The following is a 14,484-nucleotide window of genomic DNA, read 5'->3' on the forward strand; positions in this document are numbered from 1 at the left end:
CTGGTCAGTTAACTCCCTTGCTTCCGGAAGATGGAAAGACTCATGATCCTCTAACATGTAATCCTTCTTCCAAACACTGTGCACCAACAACAAAGTACCAAGTAGACAATTTATAGTAAGAGATTTGCAATGTTCAACTATATTAAGATTTGGGACACCAAACATGAGTTTCACACATTAAACCAATGTAGGGATCAAACCTGGATCTTTGGTGTGACAGACCAATGCTTTAACCACTAGGTACCTCAACACCCCAAAATCAAAACTTTCTGTAGCATCCACTTTCTACTCAAGGTGGTCAAGAGAAATGGGGTTTAACATTGTGTTCAAGATTATTGCAATAAGGCATACATAGTGATATCACACTTATATATCGAAGGGCATGCATGTGTGTGTGTGTGTGTGCGCGTGCGCGTGCATGTGTCTGTGCGTGCTTGCGTTTGTCTGTGCGCGCGTGCGTTTGTCTGTGCGCGCGTGCATTTGTCTGTGTGAACATGCGTTTGTCTGTGCGCGGGTGAGTTTGTCTGTGTTTATCTGTGTTTGTCTGTGTCTGTGTTTGTGTCTGTGTCTGTGTCTGTGTTTGTGTCTGTGTCTGTGAGTCTGCTTGTAGTTATCCAGATTTATGCCAGTTTGATAATGCTAGCCCACTGAGATGCAATGTAACATTAATAACCCACTCCAACACAGAATATTACTTTTGGTATGACAAGGCTGGTGATCAACCACCAACCTTCCGCTCTCGGGGCAGAAGCTCTATCCACTAGACCATGGAGGTGGACCTCTTCCTTAAGAACATTAAAAAAATGTAACCTTTGTTTTTCCCTCAGATTCCCCTGAAGTGTCTGTACAGGGCAAGATGATCACCCAGGAGATGGGCCGGAACACAAGGCTGGAGTGTCAGGTGGTCACCAAGCCCCTCGGGGATGTCATGTGGTACAGAGGCAACACAAAGGTTGAGTATAACGCCAAGTACAAGGCAGAGATGCGCAACGAGGAGAAGTTGTTCACCTTGACATTAGACATCCATGACCTGAGAACTGAAGACTTTGGGGATTACACCTGTCGGGCTGTCAATGATAGAGGATCTAATGAAGAGACCGTCACACTCAACAGTGAGTCCATTGTAGGGCTGGGACGGGTCGAAATTTACTACCCGGGTACCCACCACCCTATTACCCGACCCTACCCGGGTACCCGCTGTAGATATTTAGAGATAGGAAAAGTTTGACCGTAGCCCTGGCAAAATGTATTTAGATACACATGTAAGACGATCCGCTCATGCATACACTGAAGTTTAATGCATGAAGTTTTATCTTTATTCAAACATATAAAAGTCTGGGTGCATTGTCAGAAAGAAATGGGCTATTAGTGACTTGTAGTGTAACCATAGAGTTTTAGATAATATTTGTCATCAAACAATATATATCACGTGACTAACCACAGGTCCGTGTAGTCCTGTGGGTACCCGGGTCCTACCCAGGACCACCTGACCAAGGTATCAGAGTTACCCGTCCCAGCCCTTGTCCATTGCATAGCAACACCACAATATTTTTTAAATCCTTTTCCTGTGCAAGTATCCAGAGTCGGACTAGCTTCCCAGCACTCTGTGCTTGTCTTAAAGAGTGAGTGAGTTGAGTCTAACGCTGCTTTGAACGCTATTCAAGTTAGCGTGTCAGCTTGATGTGGGAGGAAAGCAGGTGATGCAGGTCTTAGATGTTTACCGCTTTCGTGAAACCCACGAGCACGGGTATGGTGCTGACAAACTGAGAAACATAATCGGGTGAACCGGCATTCGAACCCACAATCATTACTTTCTGGCATGCCAAAAAGATGCAACTCTGCACGGTGAATTGGGGCACCTTAGATGACTGGGCTACCCATACCCACTTGTCTTAAGGAGTAAATATCTGAGGATGGGGTGGTCATGCTAGGGTACCTGGCTGTTAGCCACTATTCCAAGACAGCATGAATTGTTTGCTTGCCTTGACATTTTTCAGGCCACTGTGAAAAAGCAGGAATACGCCTTCATAATTGAAAATACATTCATTCATTTTCATTACTTGAATCATAGATCTGCCTACTCAAATATTCATTAAGATAAAAAAGATAAAAAATTAATTTGTCCCTTTTTTGTTTTATCTGACTTAAACAAACTTATTTTATATGGCCCTGTAAATTCATGTATAACCCTACGATAGACTGAAGGTTGGACAGAAATGGACAGGGATAGGAAGTGTTTTGGAGAGTATTTTGCCTGCATTATGTCTTAGATCAGACAAAATAATTAAATTGTTAACAGCTAACAAAAAAACATTCTCTTCACCTCATACAGGGTGTGAATAATATGTTTAAGTAATTGATATAGTGGGGGGGGCGCCACGGTTGGCCCAGTCGTCTAAGGCCCCGTGATTCTCTGTGCAGAGTTGCATACCTTGGGCATGCCAGAAACCTACGATTGTGGGTTCCAATCCCGGTTCGCCCCAATTTTGTTTTTAGGTGTATCAGCACCATACCCGTACTTGTGGGTTTCACCGAAGTGGTAAATGTCTGAGACTAGCATCACTTCGGGCTTTCCTCCCACATTAAGCTGACACGCCGTGATATAACTAATACTGTTAAAAGCGGCATTAAACCCAACCTACTCACTCACTCACTGATATAGTGGGCTTATTTGCAAGTGCCCATTTCATAATCTATGCCAATTTTTCCTTTATTTTATTTTGTAGCTTGTATGAAGATAATAGATAAGAATGTACATGAACCTGTTAGTTCCAGGGGTGGGTCCAGGGTGTGCCCATCTCACCTGTTTTCAGACACTTTACACAGAGTGTCAGTCCTTCTTTCAGGACTATTATTCAAATGGGGACTTTTCACACCTGGATTTGTCTCCCCAAGTCAAGTTGTATGACAATATATCCTACTGTTGCTGTTGTTAGGTCCTGCTGTAGTTCGGTCAGAGTTGTCTTCTCCTGACACATCAGTGCTGGAAGGGAAGTCCTTGACCTTGACCTGTGATGTATTGGGCGTCCCAGCACCAACTGTCTCCTGGTACAAGATGACTGAAAACATGGATGTCCAGTCACTGGAAGTGCCAAGGGAAGTCCTGGGTGAGTTGTGTGTGTGTGGCAAAGAGTGCAAGCTGGGAGTGCTGAGAGAGTTGGGTGAATGCATGTCTTCATGCAGTCCAATATAGGCAAGGCATTTTTTTGTGGAAGGTGAACCCAAAATGATGCGGGTAATTGTTACCACATTTGTGAAAGCCAGAGTTTTTGGTAATTTTTGCTGACAGAATAAAGATGATAACTGGGTAGAATCTGGGATTTGAACTGGGATTTTGACCATCAGAGAAACCATTGGGCCACCTGTGGCCACAAGGGATGCTAAAGATGTATCTAATCTTTGGGACGACTCCACTCCAGTTTAGAACATTTATGAATTTATTAATACAGTATCCTCGCGTACTGTGTTTTCAAAGCCCTAAGAAGTAAAAGTAGACACAAATTATTTGTGCTCTTTTATTCTTGTGTTGATGGAGCGGGATGTTTCACCTGTGTCAGATTGTCCACAGTTGATGTTTATTTTATAAACTACACCTTCAGGCTCTTGAGGTTTGGTTGTGTTTCTGCCATTGGCTCTTAGCAGGGTGTTGAGGGAGTTGGAGCTGGTGAAGTGGGTGTCAATATTGGCAAGCTGTTCGATGAGGCGGCTGGTGATGTGGGAGGCTTTTCCTATGTATGGGAGGGCGATGCGGAAGGGCGTTGATTCAGGTTTAGGGGTCGCAGATCTGGGTATGGGATGGAGTACAGAGGAGATGACTTTGTCAGCGAGATTGGGTGGATAATTGTTGAGTTGGGTGAAGACTTGGCCGAGGTGTTCGATCTCGGGTTTGGGGTCAGCAGAAGAAAGGTTGATGGCTCGTTTAGTGAGGGTGGAGATGATACCAGTCTTGGTTCTAAGGGGGTGGTTGGAGTTGAAATGGATATACTGGTCGGTGTGGGTGGGCTTTCGGTAGACACTGGTTTGGATTCTGTTTGTTGGGGTTCTGGAGACGAGGACATCTAGGCAGGGTAGTTGCTTGTTCTTTTCTATTTCAATGGTAAACTGTACTCGGGGGTGGGGGGCTGTGTGTTGTTGGTTAAGATGTTGTAGTAGCAGGGTTGGGTTTTGGTCTTGTTTTAGGATGACAAAGGTGTCGTCAACTTTCCTGTACCAGCAAATAGGTTGGATGGGTGATGTGGTGAGGGCTTGCTGTTCGAAGAAGGTCATGTAGATTTCAGTAGGGATGGGAGGGAGTGGGGATCCCATGGGGATCCCATGGGTAGGCCGTGTATGTATGTGTACTTGGTAGTACTCATCCCCCTGGGTGAAGTAGGTAGAGGAGATACAGGCGGTGGTGAGGGTGATGATAGATTCTGTGGATAGGCTAGTTTCAAGAGGAGTTTCAGCGATGCGACGGCGGATATGGTCCGAAATGGCTGATTTACTGTCTGATTTGATGGTTGAGGTTTTGTGCTCTTTGATTCTGGTGTCGATGGGGCGGGATGTTTCAGCTACATAAGATTGTCCACAGTTGCAGTCAATCCTCACGTCGATTACCTGTACCTTTTCTCCCAGTTCATATCTCTCCCGCTTTTGGATGCAATTATTCGGCCATCGCGTTAGTCTGTGTTGCCTGGAGACATCCATGGGGAATAACTCACTTGACACTCACCTCTCAAAAATAATGTCCAATATACGACGTCATCAAGTTGTGAGCGCATGTTTGACGTCATAATAGAAAAATATTTTATCGTGAAATAAACAACATTTCGGTCTTCATTGGGTTTTTTGTGATTTTTCGCATAGCTATCTTATATTTAAGAATATATTGAATTTCCTGTTTTATCAGAGCAGTCCATGTTTGTTATAACCTTGTTCACGCATGTTGCTCCTAAGAGTGAGATTCTCCTAAAAAAGTGTGGAACCCATGAAGGTCCAGTGTAGAATAGGTCTTCAGCAACCCATGCTTGCCGTAAGAGGTGACTATGCTTGTTGTAAGAGGCGACTACCGGGATCAGGTGGTCAGGCTCGCCGACTTGGTTGATGCATGTCATTGTATCCCAATTGCGTGGATTGATGCTCATGATATCAATCACTGGATTGGCTGGTCCAGACTGGATTATTTACAGACCGCCGTCATATAGCCGGAACATTGCTGAGTGTGGCGTTAAACAACAAACAAACAAACAAAATCATAAAGTGTGGCATAGAGCTTCCTCCACTGATGCTCTAATGTGTTTCTGTGTTAGTGTCGGAGGGCCAGGAGCTTGTGTTCCCTTCAGTGTCCAAGATGGACAAGGGAGTCTACAAGTGTGTGGCCACCAACGGCTTTGAGTCCATGGTCGGCCCGAACTCCAACCTCATCGCAGTGACAGTTGAATGTAAGTATACAACTTTGGGTAATGTTTAACAGTGTTGATCCCTCAAAAGGTCCTCTCATGTGTCCCCAAAAGTACTTGTCTTTTTTCATGCTCCTCCCTTAGAGTAGTAATCAATTCTTTTAAATCCCAAATAGTTCAATGTAGAAATAACTGTCATTTTTTGTCAAATCCACCCATAACATGTTTATGATTTGTTTAACCTTTAGCCTGCTGAATTGTTTTCACACTTCTTAGCCCTGCCTGCTGGATTAATTTTAGCATAAGGCGCTGTAAAGAGGGCGGGTGATTTCAAACAGTTGGTGCTTCATTATACAGGGTCCAATTGAAGAAATACTTTGCACATTTATTCCTGATAGAAATATACACATTACTATGTAAAGATTTCTTGATGTTTTGTTTATGGATGTCCTTATGCTATTCGCCTGTCGAACTGGTTCGACAGTAGCAACACGGCTAGTGACACACTCTGTCGAACTGGTTCGACAGTAGCGTTGAGAGCTTTAAGCATCCCTGACTCTTCTGATATTATCCAGATACCACAAAAATCATCTGAAATATAATGCCAAGTATGGAATTTCTTCCTGTTTTGGTCTGTACTGATAGATATACATAGACAATATATAGAGATTATCATTAAAAAAATGTTACATTTTTGCAACTAGACCCTCCGAGGGTGACTCTTGTTGGTGATATGGATGAAGAGGATGAGGACGAAGATGAAGGCAAGGTGCTGAAGTGTCAGATAACTTCCTTCCCACAAGGCATTGCAATGTGGATGGAAAATGGTATCGAGATAAAGAACGATTACAATCACCACATTGATGTCAACTACGTCGGCAACAGCACCATTGAACTGCGTCTCCACATCATGAAGCTTGGTAACAAACCATTCTATTACTACACCTGCGTTGCCACTAACCCTCATGGAGATGATCGGGAAGATGTCAAGGTGGAAGGTAAGAGGAAATAAATATGTATATTCGTGAGATTAAGATCGTGAATGTCTAAAGTACACAATACAACAGGGGCGGTCGGGTAGCCTAGTGGTTAAAACGTTCCCTCGTCAAGCCGAAGACCCAGGTTTGATTCCCGACATGGGTACATACGAAAATTTGGACTAAAAAGAGGATTGATGCAGTGCAGAACCTGTTAATTAGAATCCTTATTAGGCCTAATGGCCCATTGCCTAATTAGGATCACACCATGGACTAGATTAAGGGATATTTTTCATATTTTGAGAGTGTGGCTCTCATTTAGTGTTTGGTGTTAGTTGCAATAATATTTACACATACAAAAGATAAGTTACAACATTCTAATATATAATAAATGTAACAACATCCTGATTAGTAGTAGTAGTAGTAGTAGTAGTAGTAGTAGTAGTAGTAGTAGTAGTAGTAGTAGTAGTAGTTGGCCTTTGTATCCAACCTTCATGGGATGACATATCAAAGTGTTTCTTCCCTTTCAATATCAACATTCCTGACCAAAATATGTAAGGTGTAAGACAGAACTTACAAGTCAGGAAAAACAAAATTGTTCCCATTTTGAAGAAACTGGATCCTAAACACAGATATAACTAAGAAATGACTAAGCGCTTACTCCAAAATATCTGATTTGTATTCCAGGTAGAGTTGATGAGATGCCAGATTTGGACACAGTGACAGAAGCAGGTTTCACTGTAGATGAAACAACAATCGGCTTCGGCAGCAGTGCCGGTGGCGGTGGCGGCGGCGGACACAGGAAGAAGGCCAAGAAGGACAAGGAAGTCGGCCATTCCGACGGCGGCTCAAGGAAACAAAAGAACAAGAAACATAAAGAGAAGAAGGGCAAGAAACACAGGAAGGAGAAGCCACGATACAATGAAGACAAGGATGTAATGATGAATGAAGTGGATAACAATATGGATGTGAGCAATGTCGATGACAATGATAAAGTAGATATTGATACGAATGAGAATCGTGTAGAAACACCGTACATGACGGGCAGCTCTGATGAGAGCAGGTCAGGACCTGCCAAGAAAGATTCTCCAGGAGTCAGTTCTGTGGTTGTACCATCAACCCTTGTGTGTCTTGTTTTACTAATGATAGGGCAATTACTACGGTAAATGTTTTCAATTTAAATATTTAGGCCACTGAAAAAAAATTAAAAGGTAATTGACAATTAATTATACCACTGTTTACAGTTATTGTTAACTTAAAGAGACAATTTTTTCAACATGTTATATTGTATTCTTTGGCATTTACCCAATTCTGATATTAATCACACAATTGGAAAATTAATTTTCTTTAATGTTAATATTTTCTATAATTTTTTATAAAATGTGTCTATTTGTAAGATGCATCTGACAAGGGTAGATCTGGAGAAAAATGGTAATGATAGATTTTCCCATGTCTTTCATTATTTTGTGAATACTGATATTATTTTTCTGTTAGGACATTGTTTTTTGTCCCCCGGTACAAAATGATCAACTAAATGATTTTCATTCATGAACTGGATGTCTTCATTGATCAATCATATCCACTAGAGCTCAATGTTCAACTGGCCAATCCAGTTCTATGTCTACTTCCCATGTGGGTACAATGTGTGAAGCCCATTAAACTTCAGGTCCCCGCCAAGATATTGCTGGAATATTGCGAAAAGCGACGTAACATCATACTCACTCACTATTCCTATGTCTACTCCAAAAATTAAACAGTTAAAAATACATTGTCTACTTATATAAATTCAGAACTAGTTTTTAAGAATTTGTTCATTGTAAATCTGTAGACACCAGTTACTTATTAACAATCTCTCAAAATGACAAGGGCAATACAAACCTACCATCTGCTCCCCAAAAGGCAAAAAATTAAAATTGTCTCATTAAATTTTTAGTTAGGAATGACTTTATTACTGCAGATTTTGTATTATTTATGGTGGTAAGGATGTTGGGAGCTCAAGGCTGATGTTGCTATGGAGACACCAAAGGCAACAAACACTTCTCACATCCAATCAAAATCTATGTAGCTCTTCCAGTCTGTTGTCTGTCATGTGATGTTCATCAGACGATGTTCATGATGTTCATGATGTTCCACCATGATCCGTTCACTCTGGATTTGCTTCACAAAGATTTCATCGTTTTGGTTGTGACTTCACAAAGTCCCCTCTTTGACTGTTTTGGACCTTGACATGATGGCATCTTTGGGAAGCATACCTTAGCATACAGCTGATTAAATCATACTTATCATTGAAATACTTTATTAATGATATGCAATTATTTCCATCCACCACGCAATATATTATTGCATGTAAATGTGTAGATATGTTACAAAACTAGTCGACATGTTATGTGTGGTACTCATATAAATGGCAACATCACAGTGTATTCCATGATATGTTATGATTTATGTCAAGTCTCTAAAACAGTTTTTGCTTGAACCATCCTGGTTTTGCTATTATGTAATAGTGCTGGACTGTATAAAGCTATTTTGGTGTTTATTACTTGATTTTTAGTGTTTTCTTCAAATCCAAAGGTTGTCAAATGTTGAAAGTCAAAATATCTTTTTTATGATTTCGGAAAGATAGCCTGGATGGTTTATAGGGTAAAGAAGAAAAACTGAAATGAGGAAAATATTGCTTGTAGTGTTTGTTAAAAGATAAAAGAACAACCTTTTTGGAGTTCATTTATTGCTGAAATATGTTCACAAATTCAGTGGGTTGGATGACGAATACTGTTCCACATTTGTGGAAGTTTGGAATGGCTTATCTGTAAATCAAGTAATAGAAAAGTGTTGTATTTGGGTGCACAGCGGAAGTCTTTACGCGACAATTCTCACCTGGCTCTGTCAGCCAATACAACGGCTCTCAATATTGTATCAGTTGTAGGGGAATATTGCTCCAGGAAACACCTACTTACCAAAGAAGCAGATAAAAACATGTTGTTGGCTTTCTAAAACGCCAGGGAAAAGATTGTATACACCTGAAAATTGAATATAACCAAACAATTATAACATTATTAAAACGTTACTAGGCAGAAAACAGTTACAGAAATCACTGCAAACGTAAGATCTGATGCCTGTGTCAAATACATCACCTTCAGATAACCATTTTTTGTTTGTTTCATTTTAGCCACCATCAAACATGGGTTTATACTTTCTTTTGACTCAACAGTTTATAATGGCTCTTTGAATCACAGCAGATTTAGTCAATTACATTTCAACTAAAAATTGTAAATCCTTTTAATCTCTGGCACGTTACTTAATTGTGCTTGTGTGTTTCATCAAAATGGTAAACATATAAGGAATCTGGACTTCCCTCACACAGTCTGTGGAACTTAAATTCTGTTCAAAGCAGCATTAAACCAAAACTCACTCACAACGGAAACAGAGTCAGGTGATCTAGTCAGAAGCAAGGCTTGGAAAACTGTGTCATGTAGCTGCTGATGTGATCATACTGTCGTTGTTGTCATCATACTGTCGTTGTTGTCATCATACTGTCATTGTTGTCATCGTGCTGTTCTTGCCGACTCATGATATCATTGTATAAAGTTCACATCGTCTGCCATCAGAGACACGCGAGTGAAGTGGCATGCCATCTGCAGGTGCTTGCACGGACGGTGTGGAAAGTGTGTCTATCTTGAGCAGCTGTCTGTATGTAAACATAACATGTGTTACTTCAGCACTGGACCTGATGATGGGATGTGTAACCCTGAAATACTTTTCAAACAATGTAGAAGTTGTCCAATGCAGAAATGCCTGTCTTCATAGCAGATGTCTATGGTGTGTCACATTCACTGGCTGTCGTGATGTTTTGTACTTTTCTGCTGTATGCATATTACCTTTTTGCCATACTTCACATGTAGTGTTGAAGTGCCAGATCCTATAACATTTGTCACTGTATATTGTACAAGGGTGGATCCAGCATTTTAATATGGGAGGGATCCAAAATATCAAAATCCTCTCTCAGTCAGTTTTACTGCCTACAACATACTAAATTTTGGTTTTCAAAATGGTGGGTCTGGACCCCCTGGACTCCCTCTGGATCTGCCTAGGTTGTACACCTGGATGTCTTGAGCAAGTCATATGTGTCATGGTACATATTGACATTGTAAGCAAAGTATGTGTGTCATGGTACATATTGACATTGTAAGCAAAGTATGTGTGTCATGGTAATATTGACATTGTAAGCAAAGTATGTGTGTCATGGTACATATTCACATTGTAAGCAAAGTATGTGTGTCATGGTACATATTGACATTGTAAGCAAAGTATGTGTGTAATGGTACATATTGACATTGTAAGCAAAGTATGTGTGTCATGGTACATATTCACATTGTAAGCAAAGTATGTGTGTCATGGTCCATACTGGTAGTGCCATTGTAAGCTTAGTCCTTGTGTCATGGTACATATTGACATTATATGAAAAAAACCATGTGTGTTATGATACATATTCACATTGTAAGCAAAGTATGTGTGTCTTGATACATATGACATTGTAAGCAAAGTATGTGTGTCTTGATACATATGACATTGTAAGCAAAGTATGTGTGTCTTGATACATATTGACACTCTAAGCAAAGCTACTTGGGTCTTGATACATATTGACATTGTAAGCAAAGTATGTGTGTCTTGATAGTTGATACATATTGACATTGTAAGCAAAGTATGTGTGTCTTGATACATATTGACATTGTAAGCAAAATATGTGTGTCTTGATACATATGACATTGTAAGCAAAGTATGTGTGTCTTGATACATGTGACATTGTAAGCAAAGTATGTGTCTTGATACATATGACATTGTAAGCAAAGTATGTGTGTCTTGATACATATGACATTGTAAGCAAAGTATGTGTGTCTTGATACATATGACATTGTAAGCAAATTATATGTCTTGATACATATTGACATTGTAAGCAAAGTATGTGTGTCTTGATACATATGACATTGTAAGCAAAGTATGTGTGTCTTGATACATAATGACATTGTAAGCAAAGTATGTGTGTCTTGATACATATGACATTGTAAGCAAAGTATTTGTCTTGATACATATGACATTGTAAGCAAAGTATGTGTGTCTTGATACATATGACATTGTAAGCAAAGTATATGTCTTGATACATATTGACATTGTAAGCAAAGTATGTGTGTCTTGATACATATTGACATTGTAAGCAAAGTATGTGTGTCTTGAGACATGACATTGTAAGCAAAGTATGTGTGTCTTGATACATATGACATTGTAAGCAAAGTATATGTCTTGATACATATTGACATTGTAAGCAAAGTATGTGTGTCTTGATACATATTGACATTGTAAGCAAAGTATGTGTGTCTTGAGACATGACATTGTAAGCAAAGTATGTGTGTCTTGATACATATGACATTGTAAGCAAAGTATGTGTGTCTTGATACATATGACATTGTAAGCAAAGTATGTGTGTCTTGATACATATGACATTGTAAGCAAATTATATGTCTTGATACATATTGACATTGTAAGCAAAGTATGTGTGTCTTGATACATATTGACATTGTAAGCAAAGTATATGTGTCTTGATACATATTGACATTGTAAGCAAAGTATGTGTGTCTTGAGACATATGACATTGTAAGCAAAGTATATGTCTTGATACATATTGACATTGTAAGCAAAGTATGTGTGTCTTGATACATATGACATTGTAAGCAATGTATGTGTGTCTTGATACATATGACATTGTAAGCAAAGTATGTGTGTCTTGATACATATTGACATTGTAAGCAAAGTATGTGTGTCTTGATACATATTGACATTGTAAGCAAAGTATGTGTATTGATACATAATGACTTTGTAATCATAATACTGTATCATGGTACATAGTAAAAAAATGGACTTTGTGTCTAAGTACATATTAACAATATATGCATAATATCATGGTACTTGTTCACCCTGTGTACTTTGTTAGTGGGGAACCATTGTAAATGTTTGTACTTTGTATCAGTGGATAAGGTTTCTGAAAGTAACAAGACCACAGTTCACCCTAACTTTGATGGTGTACATTCTTGGTTAGAGATAACATTGATGATACTGATACTTACGTAGTGCCATTAAGAACATAGAAACATCCAGGCTACATATATGTTAACTTTGAAGCTTCCATGTTAACTTTGTTTGTTCTTTCAGCTTGTTAACATGAATGTTCCTCCAGATTGTTAACAGGTTGGGTTCCTCCAGCTTGTTAACAGGGATGGTTCCTCCAGCTTGTTAACAGGGATGGTTACTCCAGCTTGTTAAAATGGATGTTCCTCCAGATTGTTAACAGGTTTGGTTCCTCCAGCTTGTTAACAGGGATGGATCCTCCAGCTTGTTAACAGGGATGGATCTTCCAGCTTGTTAACATGGATGTTCCTCCAGCTTGTTAACATGGATGTTCCTCCAGCTTGTTAACAGGGATGTATCTTCCAGTTTATTAGTATGGATGGTTCCTCCAGCTTGTTAACATGGATGCTTCCTCAAGATTGTTAACATTGATGTTCCTCCAGCTTGTTAACAGGTTTGGTTCCTCCAGATTGTTAACAGGGATGGATCCTCCAGTTTATTAGAATGGATGGTTCCTCCAGCTTGTTAACATGGATGTTCCTCCAGCTTGTTAACAGGTTTGGTACCTCCAGCTTGTTAACATGGATGGTTCCTCCAGTTTAACATGAATGGTGCATCCAGCTTGTTAACATGGAGTAACCTTCGAAACAACCATCAAACTTATTCTCCCACCTGCTTCTGCTGCACAAATCACAATTCTAGTCATCCATAGTGCAACAGAATTGCATGAGATGCATAAATATGAAAGTGATGAATTTATTAACACATGTTGCAACTTTGAAATATACAAATATTGTCATCATGATAAATGTTTGCGACACGAATATCACAATCAGGCTCCTGTTGTTAACAATGCAGACAATATACTCATTCAGTCAATGATAGTGCTCTTAATGTCTTACACTAACAGTTAATCTGTATCCCTTGGAGACCGTGTCACTTGGGCTGTGGGTGTGTTCATGTCCCATGTTTCTGTTGTGTAGGTGTGAATGAGGATATTGTTTATTTAATGATTGCCTGAGGAGCCACAATGTCTGTTTAATGATACAAACCAACTGATTAAAACAAGTTTGAAAATCAAAAGGTTGTCTGTCTTTGTATGGTGCTTCAATCGGGAGTGAGTGAGTGGGTGAGTTGGGTTTAATGCTGCTTTTAACAGCATTCCAGTTATATCATGGCGTGTCAGCTTAATGTGGGAAGAAAGCCCGAAGTGATGCATGTCTTAGATGTTTACCACTTTGGTGAAACCCACGAGCACGGGTATGGTGCTGACAAACCTAGAAACATTATCGGGGCGAACCGAATTCGAACCAACAATCATAGGTTTCTGGTGTGTCCAAGGGATGCAACTCTGCACACTGACCCCTAATGCTTCAAGAACTGCATACAGTGTTGTTGAGAAGTACAGGTTTCAAGCAAGACTCAGGATCAAGTCTTGATAAGGCCACAACAAACTAATTCTTTCTTTTTTGTTTTTAAATTTAATTTTTAAAATAAATCAAAACAGTTTGGATGGTATTAATCTCTCCATGAACAGGTATTATCATTAAATTCTGAAATACCTCCCTTGCCCTAATAATCATGTCAACAAGTTTAGGGCCATAATTTGGGAATGAGAAACAACCAAAATCTGAAGACAACAATATTGACTTGTTCTGATATGGAAAGAGAACAGATAAAAAAAAAATCAATCTGTTTAAATGAGAAAGAAATGTTAATCATTTCAAAACTTTAATTCAACATTTGTCACTTTTGGAAAGCAATATCTGATGAACAAAGTATCTATTTGTTGGCAATATTTTAGTCCAAACGCTGAACTGTACTTGGTAGTGAGAAAAACACAGGACATCTGCAGTAGATTTTAATATGCCAAGCATAATATGTAACATACCTGTCAATATCACGCAAACAGCTGGTCAACTCACCTTCATGAAAGTTGACCTTTTCATATTATATGTACCGTATTCGACATAATAATCGCCCAGGGCCCTCTCAAAATTAGAAATAAGAAT

At 39.5% G+C, this 14,484-nt stretch overlaps 1 protein-coding gene across 1 annotated transcript in view; it reads left to right on the top strand.

Moving 5' to 3' along the window:
* Positions 1-13,555, top strand: part of LOC124131501 (hemicentin-2-like) — an 87,101-nt gene extending 73,546 nt beyond the window's left edge. Inside the window, exons 19-23 of the mRNA XM_048398436.1 lie at positions 828-1,112; positions 2,937-3,107; positions 5,289-5,420; positions 6,083-6,376; positions 7,043-13,555. Coding sequence (XP_048254393.1) covers positions 828-1,112; positions 2,937-3,107; positions 5,289-5,420; positions 6,083-6,376; positions 7,043-7,521 — 1,361 coding nt within the window. The 3' untranslated portion in view covers positions 7,522-13,555. The remainder of the gene's footprint in view (positions 1-827; positions 1,113-2,936; positions 3,108-5,288; positions 5,421-6,082; positions 6,377-7,042) is intronic.
* The last annotated feature ends 929 nt before the right edge of the window (positions 13,556-14,484 follow it).

The sequence above is a fragment of the Haliotis rufescens genome, unplaced genomic scaffold (assembly GCF_023055435.1).
Source record: "Haliotis rufescens isolate VD_foot unplaced genomic scaffold, xgHalRufe1.0.p SCAF_1, whole genome shotgun sequence".
Classification (NCBI taxonomy): Eukaryota; Metazoa; Mollusca; class Gastropoda; order Lepetellida; family Haliotidae; genus Haliotis; species Haliotis rufescens.